This window comes from Siphateles boraxobius, unplaced genomic scaffold (assembly GCF_051911475.1).
Source record: "Siphateles boraxobius isolate OS27281-9 unplaced genomic scaffold, OSU_SipBor_1 8, whole genome shotgun sequence".
NCBI classification, from domain to species: domain Eukaryota; kingdom Metazoa; phylum Chordata; class Actinopteri; order Cypriniformes; family Leuciscidae; genus Siphateles; species Siphateles boraxobius.
Genome location: NW_027509208.1, coordinates 1,420,001 through 1,434,235, shown reverse-complemented (window position 1 = coordinate 1,434,235; position 14,235 = coordinate 1,420,001). Strand labels below are relative to the sequence as shown.

The 14,235-nt window shown below is 37.8% G+C and overlaps 1 protein-coding gene across 3 annotated transcripts in view; it reads left to right on the top strand.

Moving 5' to 3' along the window:
• LOC143729397 (uncharacterized) overlaps positions 1-14,235 on the top strand; it is a 44,185-nt gene that overhangs the window by 17,604 nt on the left and 12,346 nt on the right. For 2 of the 3 annotated variants that reach the window (XM_077220624.1, XM_077220623.1), the window contains exons 1-2: positions 11,740-11,857; positions 12,043-12,097. The exons of the other annotated variant lie outside the window; for it this stretch is intronic. In XM_077220624.1, the coding sequence (XP_077076739.1) occupies positions 12,091-12,097 (7 nt within the window). In that variant the 5' untranslated portion in view covers positions 11,740-11,857; positions 12,043-12,090. Of the gene's footprint in view, positions 1-11,739; positions 11,858-12,042; positions 12,098-14,235 lie in introns of those variants that run through there. 3 annotated transcript variants of the gene reach the window in all.

The following is a 14,235-nucleotide window of genomic DNA, read 5'->3' as shown; positions in this document are numbered from 1 at the left end:
GTCAACTTATACTAACCCTAACCCTACCAGTCTACTAATACTCTAATGAGAGTTAGTAGACATGTAGGTGCAATGCTACTTATAGACAACAGAATGTGTTAAAGGGCCCATCAAAATAAAGTGAAACCAAAAATTATTTGAATTTTAATTGGATTTTTTACTTTGGCACATGTCCCATTCGATTACATGGAGAGGGTGGAGTTTATGACCTATGCTGCAGCCAGCAACAAGGGGTTGATCGAAATGTTTTAGCTTTTCTTTTCAGGACGTGTTCTGCACACTTGTACTGTACAAGTTTAGCACTGCAATGTAGAATTAATACTACGAAAGTGGTGCGATCTCTGCATGCTTTCGTGTAGGTTTCTTAACCCCAGAGAAAAAGTGGTGCTTACCCCACTTCTAAATTACAAGCGAAACGTTCCTCTATCCCTGGGTAAAACCGGTCTAGTGTTAATAATGATAACTATGCACAGCCTGTGGTTAAGCGCCTTTGGTAAAAGCCTTTTTGTGACTACACGACACTCAAAATGAACGAATTAATGTTGTGCAGCAAAACTCTGAAATTTCTAAATTTGTGAGATGTGGGATGTGAGTTTTAAAAAAATGTATTGAAAGCACAATAAAGTTGTGATCGTCCTCCAAACTTAAGTAGAGTATGAAGTTCATTTGGTGACTAAGCTTCTCACATTTATCATCCCGCTGTTATGCTAGTCCTGACTGTACCGTGTGTCAGAGATGTGAGAGGAGGATATCAACACATCCGCTACAATCCAGTCTCTGCATAATTTACAGCTCTGGGAACTTAAAATAGAGCCGAGTGCATTTGCAAGACATTCTCCTGCATAACTTTGGTCATACAAGATCCTAAAGAGACTGTAGAAACAATGCATAAATGAAATATACATATATTTAATTAAGAAGAGGCTTGCATTATAAGCCATTACTTTTAATAAGATTTTTAACTGACTTGTTGTTGCATTGGATAAAACTGTCTACTAAATTAATAAATGTAAATCAATAGATAAATAACTCTAAAAAAGCCTGATAACTTGATTGATAGATTTATTCACATCAAAGACAAAAATACTGAATTGATATAAAAAGCAGCTTTGTTGCTCATTGAGGATGGACACAAATTGCATGTATAATGATGAATTAAGAGGCTGTTTGTTAGATTGGTTTATAGGTGACTTTGGTAAAAGATGTTACACGCATTACATTTAAAGGGTTAGTTCACCCAAAAATTACAAATCTGTCATTAATAACTCGCGCTCATGTCATTCCAAACCCCTAAGACCTTCGTTCACTTTCAGGGGACAATTATAGATCTTTTTGATGAAGACATTTCAGTCCCTCCATTGGGAGCAACACAATTTACACATTCAAGGTCCAGAACGATAGGAAATACATCATTAAAGTAATCCATGTGACTCCAGTGGTTTAACCTCAATTTTATGAAGCGACACAAGTGCTTTGTTTGCTTATAATTTACCTCTATATTTATAAAATAATAATATAAAAAGCACGTTCACAGAACAACTTCCGGTCTTGAGTCAACAACACGCATTTGTCGCGGTGCTCACCCTACTGGATTGCTGGTAAATATTTTCAGAAATAAAGTGGTAAATTATGTTTTTTATGCAAACAAAGCACTTGTGTGGTTTCATAAAATTGAGGTTAAACCACTGGAGTCATAGCCACATAGAATCCTGGAAAAAAAATATATATATCACTCACTGTTTCCACAAAAATAAGCAGCATGACTGATAATAAAGTTGTTGTTTTTTTTGGAGCACCAAATCAGGATATTAAAATTATTTCTGAAGGATAATGTGGCACTGGAGAAATGGCTGCTGATAAAATGTATTAAAATAGAAAACAGTTTTGAATTGTAATAATATTTTCAAAGATATTTGATGTATTTTTCTGTTAAATGCTGCCTTAGTGAGCATAAGAGACTTCTTGAAAAACTTAGTGTTGTTGAGTTATTAGTCAATTGCAAAAAAACAACAACACATACATAGTTATAGCTACCAAGATCTTTTTAAATCAGCTGGACATAGGAACACCCTTCATATTCTAACCAAGTCAAGTAGCCTAAATTCCTCAGACAGATCAACTGTCAAACGACAAACTCTCATACAACATCGCAATGCATCTTGATAATTGTGCATTTGCTTTGTATCTCTGTTTACCCGGGGTCGATAAGCAATATGCTTACAGATGGATGTATTCATTTTAGAGACACTGATGGATGAGAGCAGGGAAGAAATCAATCTCTCTTTCCTTTCAGGTATTGATCACTTGTTCAAGAGAGTTCAGTGTATCGGAACACGTATTAGAGGCCAGGATGTGAGGAAGTGTAAAGATGTTTAAATCAGTGTTGTTAAATGTGTGACAGTGGGTTTTTATTAGCGTTGTGTGTCTCTATGGCTTCAGCACATTTATATACATATAATAGAGTTGATCATGTAGAAAAGCACATAATGTGGCTTTGTTTAAAGCTTTTGAATCCACTATATTGTGTTCTACACATTTTTTGGTCTTATTTTTCTTAGTGAAAAATGAAACCATAGAAGTGTGAATGCATTGCAGTATTATTCCAAAGTCCATTTTATCATCATTATAATCATATAAATATATTAAACCAATAAATAGTCATTCTGAACTTCTGAAACATATTACAAATTAAAAACAAATAAATAAACTCTATCTGAGCATGATTTTATGTGTTGCCATTTTCATGGAAAGACACTGAAATCCTTTTCCAAGAAATTGATTTCCTTCCTCACCAAGCAGAGGTCTTAATCACTGCCAATTTTTGTAACTGTTTTGAATCGTTTGTAAATTAAAATGACTTGAAATAATGAACTGTTACACTTTCCTTTCCTGTCCTTTCATTTGTTCGTTCATTTATTAATTTATATAGCACCTTACATGCTACCACCGTAGTTCCAAAGTGCTGTACATTGCAATAAAACCAACAGAACAATAAGACAAAACATAAAAGATCCATGAACTAATGTACTAAAATGCCTAAGAGTACAGATACGATTTTAAGCGGTCCTTAAAAACATTTAGATTCAAGGAAGATCTAACATCCAACGGCAGATTATTCCACAATCTAGGACCAGGGTCAGAGAAAGCACAATCACCCTTCAATTTGAGACCCGCATGGGGAATAGTTAAAAGAAACTTGTTTGATGATCTGAGTCTTACGCCTGAACTGTAGGGCTTAATAAGCTCAGGTATTCTGGCGCCATTCCGTGAAGTGCTTTAAAAACATATATCAGAATCTTATACTGTATCCTAAAATGTATTGGTATAGCCAACCTAAAAAAGATAACAAGGGAGTAACATGATCCGTTTTCCCAGCATTCCTCAACAACCTTGCAGCAGCATTTTGTACAAGCTACAAGCAGGCAATGTGTGTTTGACAGGTCCCAACATATAAATGTGTCCAAATAAGCGTGGACAACTTTTTCAAGGTAGCTGGCTTAGAGAATTGGTTTCAATTTGGCTGTTGCTTTTAAATAGAAGAAGCAATTACGAACCACTGTCTTTATCTGTCGATCAAAAATGACTCCCAAGTTCTTTACTTTATCCTGCAGGTATCCCTTTTATGGGCCTAATTGATCGATTACCATTTGGCTAGCAGCTGTGCGACCAAAAATAATAATTTCAGTTTTATTTTCATTCAATTGAATGAGATTTTCAGCCATCCACAGCTTTACTTCCTCCAGACACCTAAGAAGTATGGCATTGGAATCCTTAATACCGAATCTCAACGGCAAGTAGACTTGAGTGTCATCTGCATTCAAATGGTAAGAAATACCATACTTCTTAAAAATCATTCCCAACGGGAGCATATACAATGAAAACAGGATGGGACCCAAAATGGACCCTTGTGGGACCCCACGGGAAATAGGTGATGGAGTAGAGTAGTTGTTACCAATCTTCACTAAAAAGGATCTACATTCCAAATAAGTGGCAAACCATTATAGGACTGTCCCCTGAATACCAACAAACTGCTTTAAGCGAGTCAGAAGATCCGGGTATCAATGGTATCAAAGGCTACTGACAAATCCAATTAAATGAATGCTGCATGATTACCTGCATCCGTAATTAAAAAAAAGATCATTAACAACCCTCAAAAGGGCTGATTCTAAACTGTGTCCACCCCTAAAACCAGACTGAAATTGATCCAAAATATTATTATTTGTTAAAGGGGCATTCGGCAAATATTTCAACTTAATAAATCCGTTTAGAAATAATTTGGATGGTTAAATAACCTGTTGTGGTGAGAATGGTGACTTTCCCCGCTCCCCCCAATGTTCCCAGGCGGAAAACCAGCCTTGCAACATGAGGATTAACGTCCCGGTAAGTTGGAACTAGGAAGTCTCGTGAGAAGCGAGAATGAGCGAGAAACACAAACTGCTTTACGGCAATTCGACATTAACACACACGCCGCCCTCAATGTGTATGATGTATTACCCACCTCAGTAGGCATAGCTCCACACGATAAAGTTGTCCGGCTCCGATAATAAAAAATGCACATGAGCAGCGGTAGAAAGGGGGAGGAGGGGTAGAAAGCGGTAGAAGGTGAGTTTTTTTACGAAAGTGTTGTGAAATATACACCTAACAGCTGCAGGGGGAGCTCGTTGAGAAAATATGCGACAACAAAAGTGAAAATCAGCGAAGAAATAGCTAGAGTTGCCGAATGCCCCTTTAAGAAAGTGGATATTTCTTTAAGCACAACTTTTAAAGTAACTTAGACAAGCCAGGCAATTTTGAAATTGGTCGATAATTTTTTTTACTCATATGCGTCTAGACTTGTTTTTTTAAGATAGGGCTCAACAATAGCTTGCTTAAGGCAAAGTGGTGCGACTGTATCAGCACCTTATGAATGTACAGCGCAACTGTATCATAGGGACAGGATGATCACTTTAAGTGGAGAATGACATCTCTAATATCAGAGAGTGACACCAGTTCAAACTGACTAAAAGAATACATTTCAGTTAAATCTGTTAGCACTGGGTTAGCAAACATGGATGAAAAACTTGCTCTGATTCCATTATTTTCTCAACAAAAATAAATCACATGTTGCCGATGAAAAAGTAAAACGAGGTTTTGTACTTGGACAAAGCAGTCTTGATAACAGCGAAAAGCTCACGTGGGTTTTTAGCAATCATATCAGACAAGTAACATGCTCTATAATATTTCACAGCTTTTTGGTATTTTTTCAGACTTTCCCTTAACATTTGCAAGGAAGTTGCAACCTATCTTTCCTCCGCCTCCTTTCTGTTCTTCTAGATTCCCGTCTAAGAGCCCGAGTCTGTTCATTTAGCCAAGGTTGTGTTTTGGCTCTTCTTTCCTTTGTTTTATATGGAGCAATATAAATGGAGTCCACGATGTTCATACAGACAGAATTAAACGTTGTCATCAACTCATCTGGATCGACAGAGGGAGATGCAGACTCAATACAAGGGATTTGTGGAGAGGCAATAAAAGTTTAGAAATTCTGATACTGTAAGTGGAGTGAGTATACGGGAATATACCACCGACATAGGAGCAGAAGACATACACTTGGGAGATTCACGTTAAATACCACTGGATAATGATCAAAAAAACTGTGGCATAATATTAAGATCACAAATCGAAATTCCTAAAGAGAGGACGAGTTTGAGAGAGTGGCAAAGTTCATGTTTGCTGCTCCTAACATTTCTAGAAATTCAGCTACAATAGGTTTGCATTGTAAACATGTACATTTAAAATCACCAACAATTAAGATTGAATCACATAAAATGAGGGACAAAAAATCAGAGAATTCTTCAATGAAGTCTTTGTGATATTTAGTGCACGATAAACATTTACACAAAGCACCGGATTCTTATAATCCAACATCATCACTTGGGCTTCGAAACTCTGTTAGTTCATAAATGGCAATAAGCGACATTTAAAACGTTTGTTAAAAATAATGGCAAGGCCACCACTGGCCACTTTTTCCTACCACTAGCATGTCCCCTTTCAGTGACATTATTATACAGCTACATTTTTACTCTTCAAAGCTCATCGCCACAATTCGAGGTTGTTGTGTGTATACAAAGGTGCTGCTATTTGTTTACAATGATTTCCCAAGTCGTTTAAGGACGGTCTGATTGCTATAGGTTTGCTTTCTTCAAGTCAAAAGAGTTGCTATATTCTGGTCTCAAGCTCAGTTTCCTGCTTTAATGCAAGATTAAGGGAAAAAAATTGTTGCTTCATTTATCATCCATTGAGTTTGATCACTTAGAAACGTAATAGCACACCTTTCCTGAACAAGCTGCATGATTTAAGAGACTGCATCAGTTATGTCAATAGAGCAAATTGAGCTGGACAAGTTACATGCCAACATAGATGATTTGTTAAAATCCCTACATGTAATTATAAGCAATAGTAATTCTGATGTTTACCACAGCCACATTTCAGGCCTGCTCTACTAAGCTCTACATTAATTAAACCAGATGCTTCAGCTCCTGCATGGTTGAGTGCAAAACTGGAATCTACCTCGCTTGTATTTTCCTGTCAGTGATATTGGACCTTTTCTGCGCACTCCATTCTGCTCTGAGAGTTTGCACCTTAAGTAAAAACCCACAGGACTGTCAGCGTGTAGCGGCGGTTTCAGTCGGTGCCCCGTAATCATCTTCACAGCCTGTTGTTATCTCCAAGAAACAAAATCCAACCTGCTGTCAAATTACTCACCATTGAACAGCTTCTCCTGAGAGCCACAATGGTAATACAACCAGGCATCTTGCCAGCTCCTGACCCAAATCACAGATTTTTGAGAGAGAGTTTTCTTTTAAACACACTCCAATAGAACCATCTTGTTATTTCATTGAGATTAGATGTAGTCGTCATTAATGCTAGTTCCAGGACTAGTACAAGTAAGTTTTATAGGTTCTCGCTGTACCAGAAAGATGTTAACCCCAAAAATATTACTGTTCTTGTCTGCTTACTGGGAATTATTTGGCAGTTTCTTCTGTGCTCAACAGGACAGTCTGTCCTGTCGCTCTAACTAGACAAAAATACTTTTATTCTCACAAGTTGAGTTCCTCAACAATCAAGATATGATATGGTTTAAAACAATGGGGGGCATAAGATTATTTTTTAAATAAATTAATATTTTTTTAATTAGCAAGGAAGCATTCAATTGGTCTAAACTTTTACATTGTTTCCAAAAAATCTTTTAAACTTTCTATTCATCAAAGAATCCTAAAAAAGAAACATGCACAGGTTTCCTTTAAATAGGTCCATAAAAGATTTTTAAAAACTTTTAAAGAGGGGAGTGTTTCTAACATTATTATACTTTGCAGCTCGTTCCATAACCGGTGATCATAAAAAGAGAAGACAGTTTTACCAAGCTCTGAACGATCTAAAAAAAAAAAGCTTTTTGGCCATTGGATATATATATATATATATACACAGTTGTAGTCAGAATTAATGGCATCCCTGGTAAATATCATAAATGGCTGTAAAAAATAAATCTGCATTGTTTATCCTTCTGATATTTCATTCAAAAAATTTGCACAAATCTAACCTTTCATTGAAGTAAAAGAATTGAAAGTGGCGGGGAAATCACATTATGAAATAAATGTTTTTCTCCAAAACACATTGGCCACAATTACTGGCACCCTTTTATTAAATACTTTTTGCAACTTCCTTTTGCCAAGATAACAGCTCTGAGTTTTCTCCTATAATGTCTGATGAGTTTGGAGAACAACTGACAGGAGATCAGAGACCATTCCTCCATACAGAATCTCTCAGATTCCCAGATCCATGTTGGTGCTTCTCCTCTTCAGTTCAGTCCACTCATCAGTTCAGGGAACTGGGACGGTCATGGCAGAAGCTTCATTTTGTGCTCCATAACACATTTGTGTGTTGATTTTGATGTTTGTTGTGAATCGTTGTCCAGATGGAAGCTCCAAACACGGCCCATTATAAGATTTCTAGCAGAAGCCATCAGGTTTTGATTTTTTATCTGTTGATATTTGATAGAATCCACGATGCCATGTATCTGAACAAGAAGTCCAGGACCTCCGGCAGAAAAATATGCCCACAACATTAAAGATCCAACGGTATATTAAATTGTACATGGGGTACTTTTTATCCTTGTGTGCACCAAACCCATCTAGCGTGTTTGCTGCCAAAAAGCTCTTTTTTTAGTTTCATCGGACCACAGAGCCCTGTGCCGTTTAAAGTTCCAGTCATTCTGACAACTGAATATGCTGGAGTTTGTTGGACGAGCAAGGAGGATTTTCATTGAAACCCTACCAAACAACATGTTGTCATGGGTGGTTGCAGGATGTAGCCTGGTCCCACCAGACTCTCGTACATTTAATTTCATTTGTACATAGAGTCTGGCACCGCTCCATTGACAAGCGTTAACTTCCTTGTAGGCAGGTACTCTTTTGAAGTCTAAAACTATTGGATCTGCCCAGAGTCACTCTGGATCTGCCATAACCAATCGCTTACGTTTGGTCGTGACATATGCCTAAAGTTCGCCTTAGCCAACTCATTCACCACAAACGGGGCGAGCTGGAAAATCAAACTTTTCCCGAACCCATGGTGTTGCCACAACATTCATGGCCACCAACAAAACTAAGCAAAGATTGTTCTTGCTCCGGCTTTAACTTCTTGATATTCGGCAGTGTTGCCACAACGGACCGAATGGCTTCGCTCGCATCTTTCTCCGCTGCCATTACTGAACTACAACTCATTTACATTACATTTACATTTATTCATTTAGCAGACGCTTTTATCCAAAGCGACTTACAAATGAGAACAATAGAAGCAGTTAAACTAACAGTAGGACAACAATACGCAAGTGCTATATCCCCTCTCAGTTTAACTTTAGTGCATTTTTTTTTTTTTTTTATAGAAGAGAAGATAAAATGAAGAGAAAGTGTTAGTACTACTGAATCAAGTGCTGCAGAAAAAGATACGTCTTCAGCAGTTTCTTGAAAGTGGCTACTGACTCAGAAGCTCTGGTTGAGTTAGGCAGATCATTCCACCAACAGGGAACAGTCATAGTAAAGGTCCGAGAAAGAGATTTTGTGCCTCTTTGAGAAGGTACCACCAGACGACATTAGCTAGCAGAGCGCAAGTTTCTTGATGGCACGTAAGTCTGAAGTAATGAGTCTAGGTAAGAGGGAGCAGTGCCAGTGGTTGTTCTGTAGGCAAACGTCAGTGCCTTGAATTTAATGCGAGCGGCAACTGGCAACCAGTGCAATTTTGTGAGGAGAGGAGTGACGGGTGCTCTCTTTGGCTCATTAAAGACTACTCTGACTGCAGCATTCTGGATCAATTGTAGAGGTTTGACAGAGCAAGCTGGAAGACCAGCCAGGAGAGCATTACAATAGTCCAGTCTGGATAAAACAAGTGCTTGGACAAGGAGTTGTGTAGCATCCTCTGTAAGGATCCTCCTAATGTTGTGCAAGGCAAATCTGCAGGACCGTGCAGTTCTAGCAATGTGGTCTGTGAATTTCAACTGATCATCAATTACAACCCCAAGGTTCCTAGCTGACCTTGATGGCGTTATGGATGACGAGCCTAGCTGAATGGAGAACTCAAAATAACACACAACATCAATGTCATCGTTCTCAGCCACTCCCTCTGTTCGCTGATAGGCCCGGTAAAAAATTGATCGGAGAAAACCAAAGACTACAGCACAATCCCAGACGTAGTACTGAAGGAAAACGAAAATTGAGCGGAAGTACGTAGGAGAGCAGAGCCAGGCTAGCAGGAAGGCAGGCGAGGATATAATTCCTGAATAAAAGCTTACTTTAATTAAACAGGTCAGCAGAACAGTTCGCAACACACACTAAATATAACTGAGATCGGAAAAAGACTGACTGAACAGACGGAACTTAAAAACAAACACAGATGACACTGATTAACAGAACACAGGTGATACAGATGATGATGATGATTAACTAAACACAGGTGATACAGATAAAGACAGAGAAGACGACACATGACGGGATGATAGGCAGACAAGTCCAATGAAAACAAACTAAACAGAACACAACTGTGACACATGTGGGGATGTAGGGGTTGTGTGAATTTTTTTTTTTTTTTTTTGTAGACTTCTGACCCCAAGACTCAAGTAATCTCTCTAATTCTCCATCTGTGATCCTTGAAGAGTCTCTGGCCACTCAAACTCTCCTCCTCACCGTGCATTAAGGCAATATAGACACACGTCCTCTTCCTGGCAGATTCGAAACATCGAATCTTCTTAGTTATTGCCCTGATGGTCAAAATGGGGATTTTCAATTCTTAAGCTATTTTCTTTCAGCCACTTTCTATTTTGTGATGCTCAACAATCTTTTGATGCACATCAGAACTATATTCTTTGGTTTTACTCTGTTTTATTGTGATGAATGATTAAGGGAATTTGGCCTTTGTGTTTCCTCTTATTTAAACTCCTGTGAAACAAGAAGTCATAGCTAGACAGTTTCATGTTCCTAGTCACCCTGGTGTGCTAAAAAAAGGTAAATATTAATGGGAATATACTTTCTAGGGGTTACAATAATTGTGGCCAACTTGTTTTGGAGAAAAACATTTAATCATAATGTGATTTTCAGTTATTTTATTTAAATGAAAGGTTAGATTTCTTTGCAGTCTTTTTGAATGAAAGCTCAAAAGGATAAACAATGCAGATTTATTTTTTACTGCAACTTTTTTTTATCATATTTACCAGGGGTGCCATTAATTCTGACCACTACTGTATATATGCTTTATATATATATACATATATATATATATATATATATACACACACACACAAACACACACACACACACACACACACACACACACACACACACACACACGAGAATTTCTTCAGTTCAGTTCTTTCCATTTAGAGCGCTATTTATTATGTTTTCCATTAGTTTGTTATCTGTATAGATTTGATCTGTGCTTTTAGCACTCTGTCTTCAAAGCCTACATCCACTGCAGAGAAGCAGTTATATCCTGACATTATAACCTGTTTCTATTTCTCCTTGCAAAATCTGAACAGTGTAGGAGGAATTCATTAACAAATCTTTACCTGGATTTTTTTTCATGGTCGCTTAGCCTTCTGCACTGTCTAGAATGTCTGAATAAAGCTTTCCCTTTCCTCACAGCTCCTTGGCTGCATTTACACTGCACAACCTAATGCTCTGATCCAATACTTTGCCACATATATTTTTTTTTTGTAATGTGTGTGTGAAATTAGAGTTGTCAGGATTGAATGCTCCATCATGGCCCTTAGAAATGGTCTGTAGACCTGTTTTTGGGACCTCTTCTTTAAATTACTTATTTTGTGTCTCACAGAAGTGAGAAAGTCATACGTGTTTGTAACAACATGAGGGTGAGTAAATGATGACAGGATTTTCATTATTGGGTGAACTATCCCTTTAAGGAATGTGTGATAGGAAAAAAGGGTTTCCAAGGACAACTGTAGTCTGTTGCCTCATTTTATGTCTCTTTTAAAGTGCAGCTACATTGTTGTGGGGATTTATTTCTGAATGTTACATTGAATATCTCACATTGCTTTGTTTATTCGCTGTCGGCTTATTCTCTGAGTCAGAACCACTTTACCACAACACACAATAGTCTACAGACAAGGCTGGATCACAACCGCTCTGCTGCTGGCTGTAGCTTCAAACACATTGAATCTCTGATACCTTTCCACAGATTCACCTCCGGAGTGCTCTGTCTGAGGTCAGCTTTACTCAGCCAGCTGGAACAGCTGTCTCGGCATTTGTTTCACCAGAGAAACACTGATCGCCTCAGATGTACCTTGCAGGTCCTGTCAGCTCTGTTCTGCTTCCCGGTTAGAAACATGCTGAGGGAGTTGCACAGGCACTACGAGGTGTTTTGCAGGGCATTTGGATTCTCAATATAGCAGCACCTTACATTTATAGTACATCTTTGTAGTATGTTCTTGTTGTCGATTGTCTAGGTGTTATGTATCATTTCCTTCTCAGCATTTAATCTCAGATGTTCATTTTTTGTCAGATGGTAGATGGTCTGGACCAGACTTGATGGCACAAGTTACACCTGTCTATGCAAGGTTTTTACTAGGTAAATGTTTGGTTACACTTTATTTTAAGGTGACGTATTACATTGTACTTACTCAAATAAGGGCCTGATTTAGGGTTAGTTACTTGAAATTATGCATAATTTGGGTGTGTACGATTTTTTTTATGCTTCTTATGCTCACCTAGACTGCATCTGTTTGATCAGAAATACAGTAGAAACATTAATATTTGAATATATTTTGAAATTTAATTTATTCATGTAATGGCAAAACTGGATTTCTATTCTTCAGTGTCACAAGATCCTTCAGAAATTATTCTAAAATGTTTATTTGGTGCTCAAGAAATATTTATTATTAATATTATTATCATTATCATTGTTGAAAACAGTTGTGCTGCTTAATACTTCTGTGGAAACCGTAATGTTTTTTTAATTCTTTGAATAGAAAGTTCAAAGAACAGCATTTATTATAATGAAGAAATCTTGTTACATTATAAATGTCTTCATTTTGTACAGACATGGCAATTTGCAGAATTACATTCAAGGTCAATCCCTAAGTGAAAATGCTAAATTGGTTTAAGCGACTAAATAAAACCATTTGGTCAGTGACTTCATTAGGAATTGCATCATAATACATGATCAAATTAGAATTGAACAGTAAGAACTTTACTGGAACTTGCTTGTTGACACAACATGATCTTTTTAAATCAAAGACGTTCAATTTGCCTGCTAAATGTTGTGACCCACGCGTCATCTAACAACTTTACCTCAGAGGAAATTAAAAGCTTTTTGTTCCGTCCAGTCTATTTGGTGACACAATAGGAATATACCTTATATTAAAGGTGCTCTCTATGTCGGGTGACGTCACTTCTTGTTGACGTTCGAAGTATTGTCCAACAAAACGGAGGCTAGCTCGACCCCCACCCCCCCTCCTCCTCATCCGCGCACTAACTCCCCAAACCCCGCCCCCAAATCCTTCTGGACGGTTATTGGCTGAAACAGTTTATGTTTCCTGGTGCGGGTTAGCCCAGTGTGTTTGTGTTGTCGTGTGTGGAGCCTGGGGTGTCTGCAGAGACCGCATCATTTTACAGTGTGTTCAGGGGACAGGCAGCTAGCGGATAGTGAGGAGATGTTTGCTGTATGTGACAGAAAATGTTTTGGCCTAAAAAACAGGTGACATCGCTTAGACCACCTTTAAGCAACCATAGTTTCATAGACTGTAAACATGCTCAAGTTGTACATGATGCTGCGACTGACAGTGAAAACCACTACAAAATCCCATTGACATGGGGCCAAAATATATTTAGACTTTTGGGGGGACGTGGCCTTTAAGAGACATTTTGCCAGAACATTTTCTCAATTCACCCACCATTGGCAGGTGCGGAACAAAGTTGATTTATGACCCTGATTACTTTAGATTTAACAAATAGCCAAGAATCAAGTTGTTCAAACTCATTGCCAACTATCCTGCTGTCTATGACTGACAGCATGCTGCCTTCTGTTGAAAAATGGATGCTGACAGCTATTAGAAATCGCTTCTGCACATCCACAGGCTCTAATCAGCATTATATTTGGCTTCCTGCCAGCTTGTATCCTCAGACAGATGTCTATGGGCCAGGATGTTAGATTGAGTTTCTCCCTCGTGAACCCTGGACAAGAGAAAGTCAACACAATTCACACAAAAACCCACCTGAATGCTGTAATCAATTAACACTGTTACACTGAAGGGGTTCATTAAAGAGGGGACGCGTTCATTAGAAGCCAATCAATTGTCATTAGAAGCCTCTTATTTAGTTTTGTCTTGACAGTTTATTTCTGTTTCACAATTGCTTTCATTTCATTTAGCATGATCATTCTTTATTAATTATTATTAAACAAGTCTCTGTAATACTGGATTCTAATTAGTCAACCTCATCATGCAGTATTCCCCGATATTTCCTAATCTTCATGTCATTGTCATCATTATTAGTATTAGTAGTATTGCTGTGTTCATCTTGTTGCTAGGCAGATTATTTTGTACATTATTATTATGGACTATTTTGACAATCTTTACCATTTTTTAAGATAATATATTACTGTACAGGTAAGATTATAAAATAAATAGATAGTCTTGGATACTCTGGTTTCTTCATTGTAAGTAAGCAAACCCCCCATGGTTACATTTAACAACTG